The 26,911-nt window shown below is 38.4% G+C and overlaps 1 protein-coding gene across 4 annotated transcripts in view; it reads left to right on the top strand.

Moving 5' to 3' along the window:
- The window catches only part of LOC112213588, a 298,689-nt gene that overhangs the window by 240,960 nt on the left and 30,818 nt on the right, over positions 1–26,911 (top strand). For all 4 annotated transcript variants that reach the window (XM_033323131.1, XM_033323129.1, XM_033323130.1 and 1 more), the window contains one exon: positions 1,202–1,246. In XM_033323131.1, coding sequence (XP_033179022.1) covers positions 1,202–1,246 — 45 coding nt within the window. The remainder of the gene's footprint in view (positions 1–1,201; positions 1,247–26,911) is intronic.

A 26,911-nucleotide genomic window follows, 5' to 3' on the forward strand; every position in this document is an offset into this window, starting at 1 on the left:
GACGGGTCGACGAGAACCACGTGATTAATCATCGCGGAACAGAAGCGACTCGCGGACAAAGCTAATTAACGCGGTCGTAAACGAAAGGTCGCGTGTGGTACGCTGCACGCGTCTCGAAATATGTTGCCGAGGCTGGTCTGCTTCTCTCATTGAGTAGGCCGTTTATTAGCGGTGGATCGACAATTATTAGCGTTCCGCGGGGTCAAGTGTAATGCGATTCTAATTGCGCTTCGAACATGACACCGACGGCTCGCGACCTCTGTTCCCCGATATTCCCTGGTCCGCTGGCTGCTTTGCTTTCGCACTGTATCGCTGTTAATTGTCCATCAACGAGCATGAAATCGAGAGCCGCGGGAAAAATCGATCGGCCAAATTGTTGCGCCGGGAACAGGCTCGAAGGATAACTGTGAGTTGATTCGGCCTCGTTCCACGCTCGTGTTCGCGTTTGTTCGCGGGAGAAAAAAGGGACCGTGTCGATTTCACGCAATCCATCGCGAGTTTCGTCTTCTTTCGCGCCATAGCGATTTGAACGAAAGTTTCTCCGAGCTTCACAGCAGTTGGAAGAAACTACGCTGCGCTGTGTTACATTTTTCTCATTTTTTTATAGTTTAATGCGTTATGTGTTGTGGATTGTAAATATTCCAATGGCGGAGGATCGCGATGATAGTTGTTTTTATTTTGCAAAATAACATTTATGTTGTGAAATCGCTTTCAAGTCGTTCGCTTTTCTAAGCTTCGCTGTTGATTTTCTCGTTTTACTGTGAATTAGCGTTAGACGTTGTCGGTAATTTTGTTCAGCTTAGGAATTACGTTCCAGCGATGATGGAGGAATTATTTCCTTTTTCTTCTTTTTTAATTTCCTTGCAATATTGTAATTTTTCACACCAAAAGGGATAATTTATGAAAGAGGCGTTATACATTTTTTAAAAGAAATAAATAGAACAGACAAATACAAAGAGAGACTCGATACTATGGCGCATGGTTGTAGCCTGACAACTAACCCTTTCAATGTTATCAATTAGAAGAAAAAATGTGTTTTTACTGTATTCTTTTCGAAACGAAAATGTGCCTTTCATGTGCCACTTGAGGTCGATGAAAAATCAAAAGTAAAAGTTGAAAATGACGCGGAATAAATTATTTTGTCTCGATGTAATATCAAGCTGTGACATTGTACATTGAAAAATGAATTTTTGTTTTTTAGGAGATGCTCGACGTTCCCTCCTTTTCTCGTGGACTCCTCATTTTGGTGAGTTTATTGTTTTACTTGCGGACGATGGAATCGAACAAGCTTTAAGATACGCGTAAATCATTTAATTTGCTCGATCGTATTTTTTCAAAAGGTAATTATTATTTATCGTATCCTTGTTCTTAAAGATTTTTTAATTTATGGTTAATTTCCAATTATATTGTTACGCTTTTCGAAATGTGTCGAACGAAGGAATATGTTTTTTTTATTCGTTGGTTAACCTGTGCAAGGACCCATTAAATGTACAGCGATGGTAAATTAAATTGTTTATTTCGTTCGATAAAATTTTGTTTATCGACTTATTTACGGACCATAAAATGGAAAAAAATTGCGAACTAAAAGGGCTTTCGATATATTTTATTTCGATATTTTTTTAACAGGGGAAAACGTTGGGATTTGTGACATCCGCAGTTAATTTCAAATTACATCGCTGAAAGTCTCTTAGCTGTAATTAAAAGAGAAATCTTTTTTATTTGCTAAATTTATGCGCCATGGGAAGCTACTATTTTTTTTATACCTATAGCAAAACAAAATAATTCGCTGCTTTTAATTTTCTGCTTCCATCGAAATTTCCGATGCTTAATGCTGGGAAAAACAGACAATCGAAATACGGGGAAAATGAGAGGGAAAAAAGCTCCTATCATCGTGCTACTACAAAACTTTCGCATCTTTTTCAGTCTCTGTGGGATTTTTATACGATAATGCTTTACAAGATTTTCCTATGGCGAGGAATATTTTCAATTAAAAATTTGATAATTCCTCGTACCGTTTAAAATAATAAATCAGCGATCTTATTACACGAGCCTAACGCTTGTGTCGTTACGAGTGTATCGTACAGTCTGTGAAAAAAGTAAATGCACACGTACAATGAAGCATACGGTGCGTCTAGACGAATCAACTAATTTCAAGGGAGAAATTGAATTGCAGATAAAAAATTGCTCGAGCCATTTCTTTGGAAACTTATTTCCGAAAGTCTCGGGCAAAGCATATCTCTTGAAAGCCAGGCTAATTACCTTCTGCCACTTGATAATCCAATTACCTAACACATTTGCCGTGCAGACGGTTAAAAACGAACGAACCGACCGAACGCGAAGGGAACTGCTGGAAAATCAAAAAACGCGACTTCTTTTCGAAGATTATACGCTACGAAACGTAGAAATCGATCGAATCTCTGCACCTCTGATTTTTACCATTCACCACTTGTCATCAACTGACTGCGAACCCACCAAATATCCCAGGTGTCTTCGGAAATACGGACTTTTCTTGATTATGGTGTTTTCGACGCGTGGAAAATTAAAGAGAGTCGAATAAAATCTTGGGTCGATTGCTTTCGCTGGAAGAAGTGCGAACATTTTTGGTGTCTGATTCGAAAATTAACAAGAAATACGTACATTAATTAACGCCGACGTTGCCAGGCTCGATGGAATGACCGGTTCCGAAATTGAATTTCAAATTGTACATTCATCGTTATTTCTGCCGCTCGTCCAACTTTATGCAGATTCTCGTATTATTCGATCGATCAATTTCTCGAATGTTGCTAACGCGAGAATTTACATAAAGTGAGACGAACGAAAGAAACGGCGACGAGCGTACAAGTTGAAATAAAAATTCGAAACTCAAATTTCACCTGATAAAATCAGCGTTAATCTCGATGGAATATGCTTCGAACGGAACCGTGAGGACAACGATATAGTAAAATTATCGTACTATACGACACGTGTACGATGGCGGACGAAAGAAAGTGGGAGGCTAAAGGACAGAAGAAGTAGGATGGCAAAAGCTACAGTTTCGATTATGCTTGGTAATTGTTGCGTGAATTTCGTCAACTGGAACTCGCACACAAACACAGGAGTCCACGGGAGGCCATGAAAGTCCGGCTCATAACGCGATCAGACACACGTGAAACGAGACTTTGGCTAACTCGTGGCTACCAGGTAGCGAGGGGCTTCCATCGGACAGCAATTTGCGGCGATTTGGAAAACCGTAGCTTCGGAAAATGGAATGGTTGGAAAAAGAGGCGCAGAGTGCCGACCCAGTCGAAAATTGGGAATTTCGAGCGCACATGCGCGTCACGCGGTTGCAGTCGCCCGCAGGAAGTGCAGCAGGATGCATGCACCGGCGACCTTATTATCCTCTCTGTCTGCCTTGTGCCGCGCGCGAACGCCCGTCCAAATGAAGTCAAACTCGGGCTGTTTGCGCTACGGTTCGGAAAATTTCAGCGATCGCGAACGTTATGACGGCCGACTCGGTTTAACGCTGCTCGCCACCGCCAACCATAGAAATCCGCGACATTCTCGTCGAGAGCTCGTCGTCCGCAGTTAAAAACGCGTGTAATTCGTCTGATGTAATTTATATTTATATCGACGAATTCTATTCTAATTGATGTTAGGCAGTTTGGATAGCAACGCGGTGTCAGAATTAAATAGAATTAAACGTGGCCACTTTTAAGCTATCGTCTGTATGAAAGTAAAAATTGTGTGAAAATGTTGTATTTTCGGTAGAAGTAATCAACTCGAGAAAATCCGAAGGAAAATGTGGAACCGAAAGAATTCAATTATCGAGCAATTCATTAGCGGCTAGAAAAGGATAAAATTAAGCGGATTGTCACTCTACAGAAATTCATATTGCATGGTCATATTGTTAAGCTAACGAAACGGGTGCATTTCTTTTCTTTTTTTTTTATTTTTTACTTTTTCTCGTGTGGCGGACATTTCGAAATTATCCCGTGACGCGATGTTTAAACTTTTTATCGTGGAGAAGGTATTCTCGAACGATCGCCGAGTGTTATCAAACATCGCATGGCGGCTAAATATGATGGAAATAAAAGCAAACACGTGGTCGCTAGGCCTGTGGAAAAAGATAAAAATGAAAAATAAAAAAAAATGGAATTTGGTCGTGGAAGTTGAATCGTGTCCCGGCCGGGACACTCTCGCCGCTCTCAAATTGATTGCAATTGATCGGAGAAGTCCCTTGGTACAACGAATACACGATGGCGAGAGCCAGCGAGACCGAAAGTGGGCAGAAGTTCTGAAATTTTCACCTCTCTGCTTTATTTATTTTGTTCTTCTCTATTTTATTTTATTTTATTTTCCCTTTACCTTCTAGCTCTTCTTTTTTTCAAAATATTACTTTCTTATTCATTTTCTATTCTACTTCATCGTCGTTTTCATTGTGTCTTGCTCCTTCTGATTCGAAAATTGAAGTTGTCTTGGTCGAAGAGAGTTGATATTATTTTGTTTAAAGCCAACCATCCAGTGACTAAAAACATTGAGAAAGAAATTCGCAAGAAATTTGCAACTTTACTCCGAGTATATTTTGTTGAAAAATAATATTGTCACATTTGCGGATCTTTCTTTTGTTTTTTAAAATTCTATCAAATAACCTGCATTCTCTTTCGTTGCTCTTCCCCCGGATCTTTTCCAACAACGAATTCCCGCAGGTAGATTTTGCATAAATATCTTCCAATCAGTCGTAAAAAATCGCCTGCAAATTAGCCAGAGCGTCATTAGAAGAAATTTTCAATTTTTCTTGAAAAGTAATATTGTCACATTTTCGAATTTTTCTTTTGTTTTTTAAAATTCTATCAAATAGTCTGCATTCTCTTTCGAAGCTCTTCCCCCGGATTTTTTCAACAACGAACTCCCGCAGATAGATTTTGCATAAATATCTTCCAATCAGTCGTAAAAAATCGCCTGCAAATTAGCCAGAGCGTCATTAGAAGAAATTTTCAATTTTTCTTGAAAAGTAATATTGTCACATTTTCGAATTTTTCTTTTGTTTTTTAAAATTCTATCGAATAACCTGCATTCTCTTTCGATGCTCTTCCCCCGGATTTTTCCAACAACGAACTCCCGCAGGTAGATTTTGCATAAATATCTTCGAATCAGTCGTAAAAAATCGCCTGCAAATTTAAAGTAATTGCAAATTTTTAAAAGACCATAGCTTGTATATAACAAAATTATATAAATACTATATAAATAATATATAGCACGTAATAATGTGCAATATAATGAAATATATTATCTGCAATATAATTAAATATATACTAACTATACAATATAATTGTATAGACTTGTAATATAACGTGCATATACGTTTCGCTGAAAAAAGCTGTATCAAAAGCTCACAAGGTTCGAATAAAATATTTCCCACTGCTTTAATTTATTTCTTTAAATTCCTCGAAGGAAAAATCGGCCTCTTTCGTTCGCATGGCGTTCGTTTAAAGCCTGTGACTGAAAACGTTCGTCTCTGAAGAGAATAATTTAATAAGAACAATATCAAGTCAAATTAAATGTAATTGTTGCTGAATAATTTTAGCTGACAAATAGAAATTACCAATAGCCTTTTTAGGTATCGTTTAAGATTATTCCATAAATTCTTACTTTGTTAGAATATGGATCAATCAATGCTGAAAATCGTTTAGAAGCATGGAACATTCCAAATAAGATACTTTCACTCACCTTTCCCATTCTACCATCACTTTTACCAAGCTATGTACAGTGGTGCGAAAAAGTTTTCGGAACTGGTCACTTCGTGTCACAACAAGCAAAGAGATGTACACAGACACATAGAAATATGTATATGCAATGATATAGAAATTATCAAATGAAGAATATTAATATTCCTTTTCTTTCTTTTTTTTATTTTTCGCGTTAAGTATGTCTTGGTATTTTCTCAATAACAGCAATAAGAACGTTTTACTGTATATTTGCATCGCAAGACCCGCACCAAAAGTGAAATAGAAATTCTGAGCTACCGTGTGGACCCATACGACGTCGAGGCATCTTGGAAAACCTGTTCACGCTGCCTTAACAATTACACGGTTTGTTTGATACTTTTCTAAAAACTGTGTCAAAGAATAGAATACTTTTCCACGACGATTGTTAAACTTCTATCGATATCACATACATTTGATGCTTAACAATCAACGGAATCGCCGCGACACACATTCTCTACACATCCAAATGCGTTTTATTTCCAAAGTTTTTCTAGCACAGAGAGGAGCTTCGTGAACTCGTTCGCGCCACCTCAAGTGCGCGTGGAAATATGCAAAGATGATGTGGCCCTTATCGAGGAAAACTCACGTGTCCGTGGCAACGCGCGTTTAGCTTCAGCGCGAATCTGCTGTCGTTACGTTTCACGGAACAGGACAGGCTTGTAACATCTCGCAGGTTTTTGCGTTTGAAGAGCCCGTTTCCAACGTTTCTTTCTCCTTTTCACACTTTGTCTTGCCACGTGCGTTCAGAAGATCGGCAGATCCGCGTCGTTGTAAATCGTTTGTCAGAACTATCGCGAACCAGCAGCTTGAAATAATCCTCGGCAACAACTTTAGTCTTTTATCGGCAGACAAAAAAGTATCGTCGAATAATATATCGTTCTACCCTCTGCCGTCTGAAGGGTGATCAACCCCTCGTCCCCCTCGCAGATTACGCTCACGACAACTTCAAGTTTTACCATGTCTCACGGTTTACCATGAATAATTCTACCCTGCAGTTAGTTGCGCGTTTCACAGATTGCTCGGCCATCGCCCAAAACCTCGATACAAGTTAGAAGAACTCGCACACGTTTATCCGGCAAACTTGCTTTTATCGCAACTTATTACTTCGTTATATACTTGGCTCTTGTTGTTCGACGATTCGTTAAATTGCTAATCGTCGATCCGATGTAACATTTATTTGGCGAGTCGACCGGCTGCACCAGTCGTACACGTTGCAGGCTCTTGTCTTTCTATCGAAGAATTGCACGTTAATTTTATTGAAATTTCCATGAGATTTTCCTCGGTTGTTAGGAGTACGTGGAATTAACGTCGCGCCAGGTATCTTGGAATTTACGTAGCTTGCTGTTTTAACCATTTTACGATCGACGAGGAAAAGGTGTGAGAGGGAAATCTTCGAACTAAATTTCCTCGATCTCGGGTCATTGAGAGTTGGCAAGTTTCTGCGTAACTTGGCCCAATTGCAATATCTGTCCGTCGTTACGTCGCAACAAGCAAAATGTCGAACGCTGAAATTGTTATCTCTTTTGCACAGTGTTGTTAATCGCGTGTGTATTTTTCTTTTGTATTGATAAATTCTAATTTTAGGCTTGTAAAAGCCCACACAACCGCAAATGCGAGATCCAAAAAGAAATCGTAGATAGTAGGGAAAATAGATGAACTGTTCTCTGTTCTGGTAAAATTTTCTTAATAATCTGTTCACTGATGGAAAAAGGGAAAATTGAATATCAGATGGAAATTATTCGAACGAAAAGTCATAGTAAAAAGAATATTTTTACTATGATTTTTTTCAGGATTTTTTATTTCAGGTCCAGCTTTATTAGATATTAAATTAGAATCGAATTAGGTGAATAGGTTTTAATGCGAACTCTCTGTTTCGCCTGTCAGTATAGGTAAATAACTGGAATTCTACCGTATCAAATTCTGTACACTGTAATTACCTAATTGCCTGCTGTATTTCGCGTTTGTTACAGGCTGATAGAAAATAGTTTTATTTTGTAAAGCAACGAGTTGCACACGAAGGACCTGCCTCTGTGTTCTATCGACGCATTTTCGAAAATTCGAATTTTCGGAACTCGTGCTCGTCGCGATTCCATTATGCGATTGCAGTTGCACGTAATGGGAATAGAATTGCGCGCTGGTGCACCTGGCCTTCAGTGAAACGCAGCCGTTCGATGCTTCTTTGTGCTTTAAAGCAACGGTTTGTGTTTCCGCGTGAAAAGAGCTTTCACTGGAACACCATGTGATTATCCGCTTTTGCTACCTGAAAAATCGTGCGTTTCGTGAAAACCACGATTGATCTCGCAACGATGTCCGTACAAATGATGCAACTATGCCGAACTTTCTGTAATTCTTCGTATTTTCTACTTTTATCTTGTATTAATCTTAATTACGGACGAATGAATAATTAAAAAGCTTTGTCACGATTCAACTATGATATTTGGCTAGAAAGTACAGTCTCTTGGAGACAACGTCTTATTGGCGAAATTACGTGTCCATTTTTTCAGCAAATTCCTCAATTCTTTTTATGAGTACGCAGATTTTTTAAATTTCTGTCTGTCTCTTACGATAAGTTCGCCCATTTTTATTCCCATTTTCGTTGATGACTGTCGTAAAAGTAGTTTTAAAAAACGTAAAGATACGCGTGCTCGAAGTTGCAAAGAATTGCGACGAATAATTTGAAATATTAAAATAATGGAGGTGTTTTTTTTTTACAAAATGTAAATGAATTATTTATATAATTATATAGTACGATATTCGTTTGTTACTCAACAGGATATTTCATTTTGGAGAAATAAGAGCATCTGAATCGATGGTGTAATTACGAAATATTATAGGAAGGAAAATGTAGGTAAGAAAACACGCGGGTGACAGCTTTTCCAAGACGAATGTATTAATGCCACAGAAAGACATGTAAACTTTTTCCTCTGAAAAGTAATATACGCGTGCATTTTCTTTTTTCATTCATCTTGAAGATTAAATATTCGTCAAAGGATTTTACATGAGAATTCACTCGGCGATATTTATTTTCTGACGATATCTATTTACAGTTTACTGAAAGCACAAACGTATCACAAATAAAATACAAATCCAAAATAGAAATGTTTGGTACATAAGATACCACACAATTGCTCTTGAGCTAAAGAAAAATGAAAAATCTATGTATCTTTATAGCTGAGCATCCCTCGGCAGACGACAATCCTAAAAATCCTGAAGATCCTAAAAATTATAAAAAAATGTACAGTTTACCAAAAGCACAAACGTATCACAAATAAAATACAAATCCAAAATTGACACATTTGGTACATAAGGTATCACACAATTGCTCTTGAGCTAAAGAAAAATGAAAAATCTATGTATCCTCATAGTTGAGCATCCCTCGGCAGACGACAATCCTAAAAATCCTGAAGATCCTAAAAATTATAAAAAAATGTACAGTTTACCAAAAGCACAAACGTATCACAAATAAAATACAAATCCAAAATAGAAATGTTTGGTACATAAGATACCACACAATTGCTCTTGAGCTAAAGAAAAATGAAAAATCTATGTATCCTTATAGCTGAGCATCCCTCGGCAGACGACAATCCTAAAAATCCTGAAGATCCTAAAAATTATAAAAAAATGTACAGTTTACCAAAAGCACAAACGTATCACAAATAAAATACAAATCCAAAATAGAAATGTTTGGTACATAAGATACCACACAATTGCTCTTGAGCTAAAGAAAAATGAAAAATCTATGTATCCTTATAGCTGAGCATCCCTCGGCAGACGACAATCCTAAAAATCCTGGAGATCCTAAAAATTATAAAAAAATGTACAGTTTACCAAAAGCACAAACGTATCACAAATAAAATACAAATCCAAAATTGACACATTTGGTACATAAGGTATCACACAATTGCTCTTGAGCTAAAGAAAAATGAAAATGAAAAAATCTATGTATCCTCATAGCTGAGCATCCTTCGGCAGACGACAATCCTAAAAACCCTGGAGATCCTAAAAATTCTAAAAAAAAGGACAGTTTACCAAAAGCACAAACATATCACAAATAAAATACAAATCCAAAATTGACACATTTGGTACATAAGGTATCACACAATTGCTCTTGAGCTAAAGAAAAATGAAAATGAAAAAATCTATGTATCCTCATAGCTGAGCATCCTTCGGCAGACGACAATCCTAAAAATCCTGGAGATCCTAAAAATCTTGAAGATCCTAAAAATCTTGAAGATGCTAAAAATTATAAAAAAATGTACAGTTTACTAAAAGCACAAACATATCACAAATAAAATACAAATCCAAAATAGACACGTTTGGTACATAAGATACCACACAATTGCTCTTGAGCTAAAGCTCGGCACACGATAATGCCAAAAATTTGATAAACCAGGGGAACAAGACTTTGGGCGAATAAAAGTTTACCTTCTAAGTTCCCTTGACAATTAAACGTAACAGCCACCACGCTAATTCTTCTAATTCCGATTACCGTATATCGTGCTATGTATAGTATAACAAGGCATATAAATTAAACGTACACACACGTATCGACGAACGTGTAATTGCATTTACATGCAACGCACCAAAATGGATCCGCGAGCACACACGCACACGTGTACATATAGCCACACGCGATTCAGAGAATAATGTGTGTATGTAGATGCACATCTGTAGATTGATAGGCACGTATATACCCGTAGATATGTACATTTACGTAATCGGATCCACGTACATGCGATTTGGTGGAGCAAACGTGTGTACACAATGCGACATTGCGCTAATGTACAGCCGTTCCTTAACTTTACGTCGTCGTCGAACGTTTTTCCACGATTGCTCGCGTTACACGGACACGATGATGATCCTTTGATCGTTTCGATGATATTTAAGCTCGTTCGCAAGTATTTTCACACTGGTCGATCCTCGTGAAAAACGTGACAATCGAAGAGAAGCCAGGCAGCTGGAAAAATTGAAACATTCTGATCTTTCGTTGAAAAATATTCTTCCAATAAGAATATCGTAGCGTAGAATTTAAGAAGACACTGTAAGTGCCAGGATTGAGAAACGAGAAATCTTTGGAAAATATTCTACCTACAGATAAGAAAATATCGTAGTAACAAAGATGATGAAACGCCGATAAAATTAATTGTTTCCTGGCTCCCGTTTATGCCATTCGTCGAAACAGATGGAACAAACGAACGCAGCTTTCTTTGCTTGTTGCTTTTTTATACATTTGAACTACGTCGATGCATAGGTTTTCTTTTTCTTGAGAAACTTATCTCTCGGCGCTTACGGTGTTCTCCTCGATTAGAGCGCGGATTTTTATAGAAATTCGTGTCGTTGGCGATGTAATTAAAAAAGGGGAACCTCGGTGGAAAATTTATTTTCAAAATTCTTATGTTTTATATGTTTTATATATTTCTCGATACTGTCGTTTGCTGTGCAATTTTGAACCATGAAATTTCCTACACACGCGTAAGAATCCGCGATCCAGCGATAATTAGGAAACGATTAATCGCTAAGAACTTTTGTTATTTTGTTCGTATTTGTTACGCTTAATCATCGCCTCTGTATTCTTAGTATGGCTTCCGGTTTCCATTGATTTTATTATTCCAAATGATTCCATTACAATGGGACCAGAGGAGAAAAATAACAATAAGTCACGCCTACTGCCTTTCGCTTTTCTTAGAAAATAATTGCGTAGGATTGTTTAAAAAATCGGTCGCCACGTTCAAGAAAATTCTATCAAATAATACATATTTGTTGCGTTGTTCCTTTCAATGATTCTTTCTCGAGAAATTCTTTATTCTTCTCAACAATGACCACCTACGAGTAGATTTTCCTCCAACTGCTTCGAATCATTAAAGTCAACATTTCCCCGTAATTGAAAGAATTTTATAGAATAAATAAATTCCAGTCCAGATTCGTTTAGATAAAAAGATTCGCAAGATTGCGAAAATATTGCTCGCAACTTCGAATTGTTGTTCTTTTAGAAAGAAATCGTCTTCGAATTAACTAGATCGTCATTAGAAGAAATTTGCAATTTTTTTTCTTTCTTAGAATTTCTTTTTTAAAATTCTATCAAATAACCTGCATTCTCTTTCGATGCTCTTTCCACGGATTGTTTCAAAAAATCCCTTACAAATTCTAATTGCATCGGATTTCACAGGGGAAAGGGTTGACATAGTGCAAACCGACTGATGTGCGCTGTATAAAACAACAAATGTGGAGTACAACGCGCGTCGAATTGTCGAAATTGGTCCAATAGCAGCGGAGATTCGTTGAATTGAATTTTTAGCCACGAGCATGAAAAATTCTAAATATAATATAAAATAAATATTAAGGTAATTGCAAATTTTTAAAACACCATAGCTTGTATATAACAAAATACGTAGCTAACAATATTATATACTCTATATAAATAATATATAGCACGTAATATAATTAAATATATACTAACTATACAATATAATTGCATACACTTATAATATAACGTGCATATACGTTTCGCTGGAAATAGCTGCATCAAAAGCTCACTCTTATTCGAATAAAATATTTCCCATTGCTCTAATTTATTTCTCTAAATTTCTCGAAGGAAAAATCCGCCGTTTTCGTTCGTATGGCGAATTAGGCCTCTCCCGTGATAATTCGCGATATGCAACCGCCATTGGCGTGTGCCAGCGAAGCTTTCAATAAGTCCACGCGCGCATTCTATCGCGGATACACGTGTATAAAAAGCGTACATTTAACACAATAGATGTATTCATAAATTTGAGAGTAAAATGGCTCTGCATTCTAAATACATGAACGCACAGGTGAATGCATGAGAACGTGCATGACCGTGGTTGCACGTACGATTTTACAGTTAGAATATATTGTACAGGATAATTCATTCACCGATAGCGCTTTCGGGATAGCGGTTTCCCGAGCTTTGCCCATTGTACTTGGTGTCATTGAGTTTTGTCTTCGCTCGAGTTTATCTTGATAAAAAGTCACGGCTATTATCAGGCCTTAAACTTTTGTCGGCTCTTGCGAATCGTCGATGATTAATCGCATTTCACTTTGACTTATTCTACCAAAGAATAAATTAATTTCTTTTAAATCGTCCTATGCAAAAAGTGCAAATTGGCCACGGCATTTTTGTTGCCAGTTTTGCTGCCAAAAATTCCTGCTCCGCTCAGATAGTCGACTATCGAAATTGAACGGATCTTATAGTCTTCGACTTACTGTAGCCTAAGTGACTGTAGCCTTTGATTTATCCCTGGCATTTCTGTTAGCAGTCGAAAAATGTTCTATTCGCCGGAGTTTTCTGTTTATTCGCATAATCGATAAAGCGAAACAACCGAACGCGTTGCTACACGCGTCTTCGTGGACTATCGAACTAAAGGGAGGTAAAAACGAAACGCCTGACTCGAGTGTAGTGGACGCTGTTTCCTGCTGAAATTTTCACGAGCTACTTGCAGAATCCACTGACCCGAATAAATTAGTCCGTGCTTGTTTATTTACCAACTGACTGTCGGAACGGTTGCTAAATGATACGACTGACGTGTAGAAAAATGGCACTGAGAATCCATCCGCGGAATATCAAAGATTCAAAGCGAAAATTCCACGTGAAAATTGTGCAAGAATTATACGCAACTAAAGCAAAACTAACGAACGAGACACGCGGAGAAATGGAAACAGGTTTGAAATCGGTGCGAAAGGGGGCCAGGAAAACAATCGCGTCTATTTCACCAGAGAGATTTCGCGCGAGCAATTAAAACGGAAGAGAAAAAGGTGTTCAAACGTTACTTGCACCAACCAACAGTCAGGATATCCAGTGGGCGCGCAAAAAAATCACCTAACTCGTCTCCATTCGGTCAAATTGCACAGCTGGAAACACCGTGCGCTACTCCGCGGTAATCCACCCTCTTTGGCCACCCCTTGACCGTGGCCCTTCAAGCCCGTGCAACGTGGCCCCCAAAAAGCCGAAAAATATCCCACCGAGATGAAACTGTAACGCAACCGGAAAACTCAGGACGACTGGTGCCGTTTTTTTTTTCTTTTTCTTTTCTTTTTCCATACTACTCCCTTTTCCACCCTCTTTTCGTTCTTACGAAGTACCCGTATCTTGCCATCAGCGCTCCACACGCATAGCGAGACGTTTTCGGCCAGTGATTTTAGCTGATCTTTCAGCTGGTTCGTACTTTTGCTTAAACGTCCCTTCGCTCGAACAGATTAAGGTAACACGCAGCTATCAAGACTGTCGCATGATGTTCTAGAAACTGGGAGGAGTATTGGAAAATTGCTTGGGACTTTTTGAAACGCAGCAACCCAAGGAAAAGAGCTGCGCGCACTTAAACGACTCAGTATGCAAACGACGTGATTAGAAATTAGGTTGCGGACGGAGGGTCGGATAATTTCGATGCAAAGAATTTTTAATCTTCGCTGTGACGCTGCTTCGTACGTTCAACACTATCATTGCGATAAATAGGAAGAATAGCAATGTTAAAATTACATTCTTAAATCGTCTTGGCGATTATGATTTTCACGGACAATTCAAACGATTCCATAAAGCGATAACAATTGCAAAAATAATTTTGACAATGCCAGTGATAAGAGCTGGTCGAACTGAAACTGTCTTGTCCAACGTACATCATCGAAGAACTTTCCTCTTTGGAATAAAGTTCGTTTCCGCGGTACATCGTTCGACTTTCTCTGATCGAAAGGATTAATCCTGACCGCGTTGATTAGAACCTAAACGACGGATAATAATCGCGCAGGTGGCAGCTAGGTTTTCGAGTGCGTCGCGAGATTCTCTCGGTCGTAATTTCGTGTTGGATAAAAAACGAGCTTGTTTATTTAAATTTTCGTTTTCGTCGGGTGTATACGGCACCGATTACCATTATCAACCGGCCGTGTTAAGCGCGCTCGTATCCTCCAGGATTGCGGTGATGCACGAGCCGCGTCGCTTTTAAATATCGCGCGTTTAAATATTCCGAACTGGTAAGATTTAAAAAGCTGATATATCACTGGCGCGCGTTTTAACCGCATTAATTCTCGCCGTTTACCATTCGCATTTTACGCAATTACACGCGTCCATAAACTATCATCGTTTCCAGAAATATGATTCTAAAGATATAGTTATTTCTACGTTGCTATCTTCCGCTTAATCGATTCGAACATCGTTTTCCAATTAATGGAATAAATTTGAACGCCGACTGATCGTGACGTTGTTAAAAATTCGCACGATGTCAGGCGGTTAATTTATTGTGGGGATTGTTGGTTAAAAGTTATTGGCAAGCAGAAACGTATTTTTAGTTTGGTCTTTTGTTTTTCATTTTTATTTCTTTGTTGTCGTATTTCCTAAAATCAAATGTGTTTCCTTTAAAATAACGCGCATGTAATGGAAGTTGTTTTATGAACCGCGACAGCACGTTTTGAACAATCTTCCCGAAGAATTGGAACAGACCCGTGGAAACTGCAAATCTACCGAAATTAATTTCACCGAAGACGATACAAGTTCGTTCGCAATTTTCATCGTATCAGCTCGATTTTTCCCAATTCATTTTTCGTTATCCAATGTATTATCAGTTATCGTGCAATAATCGAATACTTTCGTCTGCAAAAAGTTAATTCGGAAAATTTCGATCAATTATATGAAAGAAAGTTCTTAAAGATGGAAGGGAGGGAAGGAAAATCCAATGACTAAATACATTTTCCTCCTCTCGAATACAAAATGTCATCCAAGAGGAGAGAATCCTCGTCGACCGTATAAAAAGAGATTTCCACAATAAAAAAAAAAGGAAGAAAGAGAGCTTTGATAACTAAACACATTTTGCTCCACCCACAAACAGAAAATATCAACCATCTCGTAAAAAAGAATTCTCATCGACCCCATAAAGAAAGATTTTGGGAAAAAAGGGATGGAGGAAGAAAGCTTCGATAACCAAGCACACTTTTCTCCGCAGAAACACAAAAAACCAACTATCCAATAAAAAAGAATGCTCGACGACCGTATGAAAAAAGATTTTCCACGTAAGACAACGAAGAGGGGAAGAAAAATCCAATAATTAATCAAACGCGAAAAATCATCTAATAAAAAGGAATCCTCGTCGACCATATGAAAAAAAGATTTAAAAAAGAAGAGAAGGGAAGAAAAGAAAGCTGCAATAACGAAACGCGTATAAAGGAAGATTTAAAAAAAAAGAAAGAAAGGAAGGAAAATCCAATAATTAATCAAACACGCGTTCCACCAGCCAAACGCAAAATATCAACTATCTGACCGAAAGAGAATCCTCGTCGGTCATGTAAAGAAAGATTTCCGAGAAGGCGAAGAAAGAAAAGTCCAATAACCAAACGTACTTTCCTCTCCACCTAAACACACAAAAAAAAATCAGCTAACTAATAAAAGAGAATCGTCGTCGATCAAATAAAGAAGGGTTTTCAAAAAAAGAATGGAACAAGGAAAAGGAAGATCCAATAATCAATCAAAAAACCATATTTCCACCGGCCGACACACAAAGAAATCACCTGAATAATACGGAAGATTGTTCGTCGTCCCTGTGAAAAAATATTAAAAAGGAAAGAAAGAAAGAAAGGGAAGAGAGTGTGAGTAACCAAACACGCGCTTTCCAACGCAGAAAATCACCGATCTAAGGATGATGAGGAATCCTCATGGAGCACGTGAGGGAAGATTTTCAAAAAAAGAATCCTCGACGTTCCTATGAAGAAATATTAAAAAAGAAGAAAAGAAAGGAAAGGAAAATGTCAATAATTAAACACACTTTCCAGCACAGAAAATCAGCGATCTAACGATAATAAGGAATCCTCATGAAGCACGTAAAACAAAATTTTCAAAAAAAGAATCTTCGACGTTCCTATGAAGAAATATTAAAAAAGAAGAAAAGAAAGGGAAAGAAGATGTCAATAATTAAACACACTTTCCAACACAGAAACTCAGCGATCTAACGATGATAAGGAATCCTCATGGAGCACGTGAGGGAAGATTTTCAAAAAAAGAATCTTCGACGTTCCTATGAAGAAATATTAAAAAAGAAGAAAAGAAAGGAAAGGAAAATGTCAATAATTAAACACACTTTCCAGCACAGAAACTCAGCGATCTAACGATGATGAGGAATACTCATGGAACACGTGAGGGAAGATTTTCAAAAAAAGAATCTTCGACGTTCCTATGAAGAAATATTAAAAAAGAAAAAAAGAAAGAAAGGGAAGGGAGTGTGAGTAACCAAAAACACGCTTTCCAACACAGAAAATCACCGATCTAACGATAATAAGGAATCCTCATGAAGCACGTAAAACAAAATTTTCAAAAAAAGAATCTTCGACGTTCCTATGAAGAAATATTAAAAAAGAAGAAAAGAAAGGGAAGAAAGATGTCAATAACCAAACACACTTTCCAGCACAGAAACTCAGCGATCTAACGATAATAAGGAATCCTCATGAAGCACGTAAAACAAAATTTTCAAAAAAAGAATCTTCGACGTTCCTATGAAGAAATATTAAAAAAGAAGAAAAGAAAGGAAAGGAAAATGTCAATAATTAAACACACTTTCCAGCACAGAAACTCAGCGATCTAACGATGATGAGGAATACTCATGGAACACGTGAGGGAAGATTTTCAAAAAAAGAATCTTCGACGTTCCTATGAAGAAATATTAAAAAAGAAGAAAAGAAAGGGAAGAAAGATGTCAATAACCAAACACACTTTCCAGCACAGAAACTCAGCGATCTAACGATAATAAGGAATCCTCATGAAGCACGTAAAACAAAATTTTCAAAAAAAGAATCTTCGACGTTCCTATGAAGAAATATTAAAAAAGAAGAAAAGAAAGGAAAGGAAAATGTCAATAATTAAACACACTTTCCAGCACAGAAACTCAGCGATCTAACGATGATGAGGAATACTCATGGAACACGTGAGGGAAGATTTTCAAAAAAAGAATCTTCGACGTTCCTATGAAGAAATATTAAAAAAGAAGAAAAGAAAGGAAAGGAAAATGTCAATAATTAAACACACTTTCCAGCACAGAAACTCAGCGATCTAACGATGATGAGGAATACTCATGGAACACGTGAGGGAAGATTTTCAAAAAAAGAATCTTCGACGTTCCTATGAAGAAATATTAAAAAAGAAGAAAAGAAAGGAAAGGAAAATGTCAATAATTAAACACACTTTCCAGCACAGAAACTCAGCGATCTAACGATGATGAGGAATACTCATGGAACACGTGAGGGAAGATTTTCAAAAAAAGAATCTTCGACGTTCCTATGAAGAAATATTAAAAAAGAAGAAAAGAAAGGAAAGGAAAATGTCAATAATTAAACACACTTTCCAGCACAGAAACTCAGCGATCTAACGATGATGAGGAATACTCATGGAACACGTGAGGGAAGATTTTCAAAAAAAGAATCTTCGACGTTCCTATGAAGAAATATTAAAAAAGAAGAAAAGAAAGGGAAAGAAGATGTCAATAATTAAACACACTTTCCAACACAGAAACTCAGCGATCTAACGATGATAAGGAATCCTCATGGAGCACGTGAGGGAAGATTTTCAAAAAAAGAATCTTCGACGTTCCTATGAAGAAATATTAAAAAAGAAAAAAAGAAAGAAAGGGAAGGGAGTGTGAGTAACCAAAAACACGCTTTCCAACGCAGAAAATGACCGATCTAACGATAATAAGAAATCCCCATCAAACACGTAAAAACAGATTTTCAAAAAAAGGAAGAGAGTTACATAGTTGTACTTGGATGTCCATCAGACGGTGTGCGTCCTTCGCTGACGAAGACGAAGCCGGCCACGCGCTTCATCTTGAGATTCGCCCCGTGACTAGGGGTTGGTGCGAGGGAGACACCCTCGTTCTCGTGCGACGAGGGTGGAAAAACTCATATCCCCTAATGAAGTAAAACGGGACGTGTCTGTGTGCGTGGACTCAACGAAGAGAGAGATAGAGAGGAAGAGAGAGAGAGAGAGAGGGTGAGCACCGAAGAGGATGGAAGAACGGAAGGAAAGAAGGAGGAACGTGAAGCAGGAGAAAGGAATAGAGAGCAGTTTCGCAAGCGAGCGCGACAAGGACAACCATATGGAAATTTGCGCGCATAAAACAGAGAAAAGTAAAATAGGGAAAAATAGACACGGCTATATTGGACGCGCGTGTGTGTGTGTATGCGTGAAGCAGAGGGGAAAGTAGAGACGAGCGTATTGCAAGCTCGCGCGTATAAAACAGAGAGAAAAGCGAGCAGAAAAATAGAGACGACCGTATTGCCAGCTTGTGTGTTTAAGACAGGGACAGATAGAGAAAGAGAGCGATAAAGAGTAAAACAGAGACGACCACATGGAAACTCACGTGTATACGAGGGAGAGAGGAAAGGGGAGGAAGAGAAAAGATAGCAAAAGAGCGAGAGCAGCGACGTACGCGGGAAAAGAAGACGAGGAACACGTGCTTGAAAGAGAGACGCGATACACACTCGACAGTGACGAAGCACCCTTCATTCGGCAGGGCGCAAAAGAGAATCGAAGGAACGAAGCCGATGGTAGAGAGAAAAAAGAGGAGGAAACAGAGGAACGAGGTTCGGGGCACAGATGATAGCAAAGAAAGAAGAAAGAGAAGAACCGAATGAGACGAGCACGAGCGTGTGTGCGTGTATGTACGAGTCAAGGATTTTTCCCTGTCTTCCTCTGTTTCCTTTTCCCTTCCGCTATCTTTCCCAAATTTCCAACGATCGTGTACCCACAGACACGAGCGAGACTTAGCGAAAATGGTTACAGCGAGATTATCTTTTTCCAAAATATAAACGTGGCTGACGATTGTATGAAAATTCGAAGCCGCAAGATGGAAAGCTTTTGCAGTGGAACAAAGTAAGTTTCGACGGTAGAACTATGGGAATGGTGAAAACGTGTAGTTTGTAATTTTCCATATTAATTAGGCTCACGGTCGTACAATTTTCCGAGCTTTTATCACACATTCCAAGGAACATATGCTTGGCAATTGTTTGATTCGCTGGAAGAGCGATACGGATACCTGAGAAGAGTAAATTCTCGAGGAAATTGATTGGAATCGGAAAACTTCAAATTTAGAAACGAAATTCAATTGAATTGATTTGAATGTTTAATTTAATCAAGATTAAACGAAATTAAAGATTTAGCAAGTTTAGCATTACGTAATATATACGCTGTTAATTATTAACCAAGTAGAATATTAAATACTCGATGGTTTAACAACGAAAATATCTTTTTCTTTTACGATTTCGATCGATAATCTTCCACTTCCTACGACAAACTACTCTAACAAACTTCCTCATGCTGTTAAGGTTTCCTAATATCGTTTGCGCCTATCGTCCACTATCGTAAAAGAGATTTAACGTTCTGTTATTAATTTGGTTTGCCACACTCTTCTCATTCGTATCGCTGCATATGCGTATATCGTTATATGTACACGTGTTACACCGAACATGCAAATGATCGTCGTCCCCCTGCAGTTCCGACTGCGTATCGAAAGTCTAAATAGCGCGTGCAGGTTGACCAAATCGTAGAGTATCTCTGTAATTGTAAATCGCAGGTGAGATTGGAAAAGCCGAGAGACGAGCGTAGCACGATGTTATAATCGCCAAGTGGATCGATGGTGGTAGAGCATTAGCTGGTCTGATAAATTAACAAGAAACAGCGTAGGACAGCGTCCATTACGGGGTGGATCGATGAACGAAAACGAGGCGAGTTCGGCGTGGATTGAAATTATTCGCGGCGGAATTATTCCGGCGCGCCGCATAACGTTCCAGAATTCTTCGCTCCTTTGTCCGAAACGACGTCTGAAATCGTAAAACTGCACTCAATTAAAGGGTTAGACCGCTCGTCAAACGTTACTGCCCACTTGCTGCGAGACGTTCGTTCCGTCTGGCCGCGATAACGCTCGTCGCAATAAACCTGGCACCATCGAGCACATGCACACACAGTCTGTCCATGTGTACGTACAATAAAGCCGCAATATCGCGCAAGTATACGCCAGGTGTAACGCGGCTCTACGTGTCGTAGCTAGCGAGCAGAGATAGACAAGATGATCGCTTTGGTCCTCGCGTATTAACATTTCTATCCGCCGATTTCTTTTAGCGATTTCCTGTCTGTTGTATCTGTTCATAGGCGCCTACTACGAAACCGATGCGAGTCAACGAGCCAGACGAATCGAGATTTTCATCCGTTTCACGTTGCATCGGTTTATATTTCTGCTCGGTCTCAGCCCGGCACCTTAGCACAGCCGAAACTTGGTAGCTCGAACTCCCAAGGGAGTAGATCTCAAATCTTCGACTTGTGCAGCTTCGAATTTCCCAGTGAAAGAGGTTTAAGAGGGAAAAATTCAACGTGCAGAAGCTTCGTACAAAGGCTGCAAAAGCTACGTTCGCCTTGTCCCAAAGTGTTGGTATTTTAAACTTCCTTTTAGAACTCGCTCTGCTCGAAGTATCAACTGCGAAAATTAAGGACGACGCGGATCGTGGCAATTGGCGTTCGATTGACGAGCAACGGTTAGCTTGCGCGGATGTGCTCGAGTCCCGCGTCGTCCCGTGTTATTTCAGATGCCCGTTACGATTAAAAGAAAAGAGCGAATATCGAAGGATGGATTTCTCAGATTTTGCACATTTTGCTGCCTTCACAGGCAGCGTAGCTTCCAAATGTATTTCAAATTGGGTAAACTTGCATTCGTAGAGGCTTGGCTATTTTAAATCTGAGCTGCAGAAATAATTGGACTTGTGCGAAATAATCGCCAACATCGCGACTATCATCGCGATGATTTTCAATTTGCAGTGCGAAAATTGAGGACCACGCGGATCATGGCAATTTGCGTTCTGTCGACGAACAACGGTTACTTTGCACGCACATTACTTCAGGTACCTGTTACGATTAAAAGAAAAGAGCGAATATCGAATATCGATGGATTTCTCAGATTTTGCACATTTTGCTGCCTTCACAGGCAGCGTAGCTTCCAAATGTATTTCAAATTGGGTAAACTTGCATTCGTAGAGGCTTGGCTATTTTAAATCTGAGCTGCAGAAATAATTGGACTTGTGCGAAATAATCGCCAACATCGCGACTATCATCGCGATGATTTTCAATTTGCCGTGCGAAAATTGAGGACCACGCGGATCATGGCAATTTGCGTTCTGTCGACGAACAACGGTTACTTTGCACGCATATTACTTCAGGTACCTGTTACGATTAAAAGAAAAGAGCGAATATCGAATATCGATGGATTTCTCAGATTTTGCACATTTTGCTGCCTTCACAGGCAGCGTAGCTTCCAAATGTATTTCAAATTGGGTAAACTTGCATTCGTAGAGGCTTGGCTATTTTAAATCTGAGCTGCAGAAATAATTGGACTTGTGCGAAATAATCGCCAACATCGCGACTATCATCGCGATGATTTTCAATTTGCCGTGCGAAAATTGAGGACCACGCGGATCATGGCAATTTGCGTTCTGTCGACGAACAACGGTTACTTTGCACGCATATTACTTCAGGTACCTGTTACGATTAAAAGAAAAGAGCGAATATCGAATATCGATGGATTTCTCAGATTTTGCACATTTTGCTGCCTTCACAGGCAGCGTAGCTTCCAAATGTATTTCAAATTGGGTAAACTTGCATTCGTAGAGGCTTGGCTATTTTAAATCTGAGCTGCAGAAATAATTGGACTTGTGCGAAATAATCGCCAACATCGCGACTATCATCGCGATGATTTTCAATTTGCCGTGCGAAAATTGAGGACCACGCGGATCATGGCAATTTGCGTTCTGTCGACGAACAACGGTTACTTTGCACGCATATTACTTCAGGTACCTGTTACGATTAAAAGAAAAGAGCGAATATCGAATATCGATGGATTTCTCAGATTTTGCACATTTTGCTGCCTTCAGAGGCAGCGTAGCTTGCAGGTGCATCTCGAATTGCAGAGACGATAGACCGACGCGGGTAAACTCGAATTCGTAGAGGCTTGGCCACTCGGGAAATAAAAATACACAATAAGCAACATGTGGCATAATAAATTTTGTCGACGATATTGTATTTAAAAAGGCGTTTCTTGCGGCTACTTTAAAACGCGTTACGAATATAGAAATTGCGAGTGACAAAGGCAAACCCGTAAGTTGTTTGTCGAACCCGAAAATACCTGCCGACGACTAAAACGTGCAACTTGTAGGAAAAAGACGAAGAAAAATATACATGAAAAAATGGATGATTTAAAGGGAAGAAAAAAGCCTTTATTCGTATACTTTACGTTTAACTTGGCAAAGTATCCTTTGACTTATAGACGCGGCTGTAGAGTCGCAGGAAAAGAAATGAAATCTCATTTTCCACATAGCGCTGCGAAAGTGAAAAATACTCGTCGACTATCGTTTCTAGTCAAATTTTTAAGCACGAAAGTTCCGCAGCTGTGATAAAATTACCGTGGCGGAAATGGCCTGTGTAGCTTTCGTTAAATACGTCAAACATAAAGACGATTACGTTGAATCTCGAATAGAACATAAAACGCGGACGTTTTGTCTGAGTACGATGTAAAATAACTATCATAAAGCGAACATTGGTTAAAATTAAACGCACACGTATTCAACCTTCGTTTAACTTAGTCCAATACACTTGGATCCTCGTGATATTTAATTAGCCGTGGAATTTTCATTTGAAGATTTAGGCTGAGATTAAATCAGTCTATTTATAATATTTCCGTACACATATCTAATTAAAAGAAAATCGTTTTATAGCGCGCACGATTTCCACGAATGAGAAAGCCGAGGAAAATTTTAAACTTGCCTCTTTTTTATCTTTAAATAGCCTGCCACGCTTTTTTCCAGCGGCCGCCACGCGATAACCGTCGAGACGCGTACAATAAACCGCAATAAATGCTGATTTGAGATTACTGGAAATTGTAAATGGACCTCTCGTGTTATCGTAACGCGAGGAACGATTCCAAAGTGAAAATGAATCGACTATGCATAGCCATCCTATGACCATAACGCTGTAACATTTAACGTAAGTGAATATTTCCTTGTATTTTACAAGTTTCGTTAAACCTACTAATTTTCGAGATATTCCTTTCTTACCATTCTCTTGCATATTTGTCTTGTAGAAATTAATTGGCTGATATTATTTGCGAATGTTATTTTCTTCTTCGTATCTTCTTCATTTTCCACTAAATGGAAGCATAGCGTGGATCGGTAAGCTCGTATCTGTAAATCTCTCGACTCCAAAAATTCTCACTTTCTTTTTTTACATTAATAATTTGTAAAATTATTTGCAATTATTTGTAAAATTTCTAAATTTGTAAAAAGAGTTTCAACGTATAGTCTTCGCCGGCGATAGGATATTTTCGTATATTTGTTGCATACATTTTTAACGAAAGATTCATCAATTTTTCATCACGTGATATTTTAGTCTCACTCTTACTCGTGCAATGTTAACTATATGTGCACTTTATTCGTGTTCCGAACGATTATATATACCGTGGACATTATGTAAATGGGGACAATCACGATACCTACTTGCAATTATTTCTTTTTTAACTCGTGATATTGATCCATTAAGGAGTAAAATTAAATTAACTTACCTCAGACTTCATTGCGTAATTCGGTCAAAAAATATTTTAGAAAACATCAGAAACGCTCTCTCTTTCTCTATGTCTTCTCTGCAATTTCTATATTTCATCCACATTTTTCATGTCAATATTCAAATAATCGTGACATATATTAGCAATTGTCTTCTCTCAATCCCAATTTTCATCCATTAAGAAAGAACCTGGAATAACTCGAATTAGGTGAGGTTACCCTAAACTGCATTGGAAAATTCAGTGTACAAATCTTTCCTGTAATTTCTATATATCGATGGTCGATTATTTTCTCCTAATTTTAGTATCAATCCATTGTGGATCGAACAATTTGGATGAGATTCGAATTAGATGAACTTTCCCTAAACTGCATTGGAAAATTCAGTGTACAAATCTTTCCTATAATTTCTATATATCGATGGTCGATTCTTTTCTCCTAATTTTAATATCAATCCATTGTGGATCGAACAATTTGGATGAGATTCGAATTAGATGAACTTTCCCTAAACTGCATTGGAAAATTCAGTGTACAAATCTTTCCTGTAATTTATATATATCGATCGTCGGTTCTTTTCTCCTAATTTTAGTATCAACCCATTGTGGATCGAACAATTTGGATGAGATTCGAATTAGATGAACTTTCCCTAAACTGCATTGGAAAATTCAGTGTACAAATCTTTCCTGTAATTTATATATATCGATCGTCGGTTCTTTTCTCCTAATTTTAGTATCAATCCGTTAAGAATCGAACAATTTGGATGAGATTCGAATTAGATGAACTTTCCCTAAACTGCATTGGAAAATTCAGTGTACAAATCTTTCCTATAATTTCCATATTTCGATCGTTGGTTCTTTTCTCCTAATTTTAGTATCAACCCATTGTGGATCGAACAATTTGGATGAGATTCGAATTAGATGAACTTTCCCTAAACTGCATTGGAAAATTCAGTGTACAAATCTTTCCTGTAATTTCTATATTTCGATCGTCGGTTCTTTTCTCCTAATTTACGTATCAATCCGTTAGGGATCGAACAATTTGGATGAGGTTCGAATTAGATGAACTTTCCCTAAACTGCATTGGAAAATTCAGTGTACAAATCTTTTTTATAATGGTCGGTTCTTTTCTCCTAATTTCAATATCAATCGATTAGGGATCGAACAATTTGGATGAGATTCACTTGGCCTGGATATCACCTCGAAATTCGTTCGAAAAAGATTCCATCGCATAAACTGTGCGAGCGAAATCGCTCGGATCGTTGTCATGGAACACGGACAACAGTGTTACACTGGAGCGAACCGATCGAGAAAGAGTGTATGAGCTGAATCCATGGAGCGGCTAATAAACGACGTTGTTCATCGATCATCGTGGACGTGGTGCAAAACGGATTTGCAAGGATAAAAAGTGGACGCGCGGGCGGACTATCGGCGGAAAAAACGAGCGGCTCGCGTGGCTGCACCGAATTTTCCCCTGAAAAGAGACACGTCGAAGTGACAGGTGCCACGAAACACCATCAAGGTCGACCATGACCCTCTCGAGGCGTTTACTTTCGTCCATCGATCGTCACGCCAGTTTCGTGTTTTTGGGACATTGACCGTTCGCGGATATACGTTGGCTCACGAAAATATTTGAACACTCGGCGCAGAAAATCTTTATGGATATGACGCTGTACGTACTTTTCGACGCAATTGCAATCAATCGGTCGTACCGTGAAACGTTTTCACGTGACAAGCGACTATCGCGATTACGATAGCAAACTCGCAGACTAATCTGAAAATGTATATAGAAATGAGGAAGAGAATTCAGTAGAAAGTTGGTACACAGCGTGAATAACAACGTTAGACGAACAATTAGTGATAAAAACGAACGAATATAGTCGATAATTGATTTTGCATGTACTTTGCTGATATTCTCGAAATGTACGCGACCAATAAGTATTTTGCAATTTCTATACGAATGTTCTATACGAAACGTGGTTTCGAAAAAATAAAAAGGAATCCTTATAAACACACGCAATGATCGTATATATATATATTTTATTAAAAAATATATCGGAACAGCATTATGGTATTTTTTCCAGCGCTTTATAGGCCATTGGGATGTTATCAGACTGCGTATCATACGTGTACGCAATTTTTGTTCCATATACGTCCCTTAAATACTCCACGAACAATTTACGGTGATAATGCACGAGGCGTAATGATCTTTTTTTTTTTTTATAGATTGCCGGAATATCATTAAACCGTGTATTATATGCGAAAACATGGAGACTACTAGTGGTGCTACGAATATTTGATTATCTTATGAGAAACTGTACTCGTATATTTATTCATTTATATATACGATGCTTAAATACTCTATAAACAAATTGACGGTGGTAATTTACGCTTCACGGCGTACGTGTAATCTTTCTAAAGCCGAATGATTAACTTAAACGTATGGCATAGCCGCACGTTTCTTCGGGCGATTAAAAACACAGGAGAAATGGTGGCGGCAAGGGGAATCCGAGTCCATGGAACGTGGAAAAATCCGCGAAGATTAACAGGGGTGGAAAGTCGGTGGGTAATCGCGGCGGTAATTGAAATAAA

The sequence above is a fragment of the Bombus impatiens genome, unplaced genomic scaffold (genome assembly GCF_000188095.3).
Source record: "Bombus impatiens unplaced genomic scaffold, BIMP_2.2 scf_0814, whole genome shotgun sequence".
Lineage (NCBI taxonomy): Eukaryota > Metazoa > Arthropoda > Insecta > Hymenoptera > Apidae > Bombus > Bombus impatiens.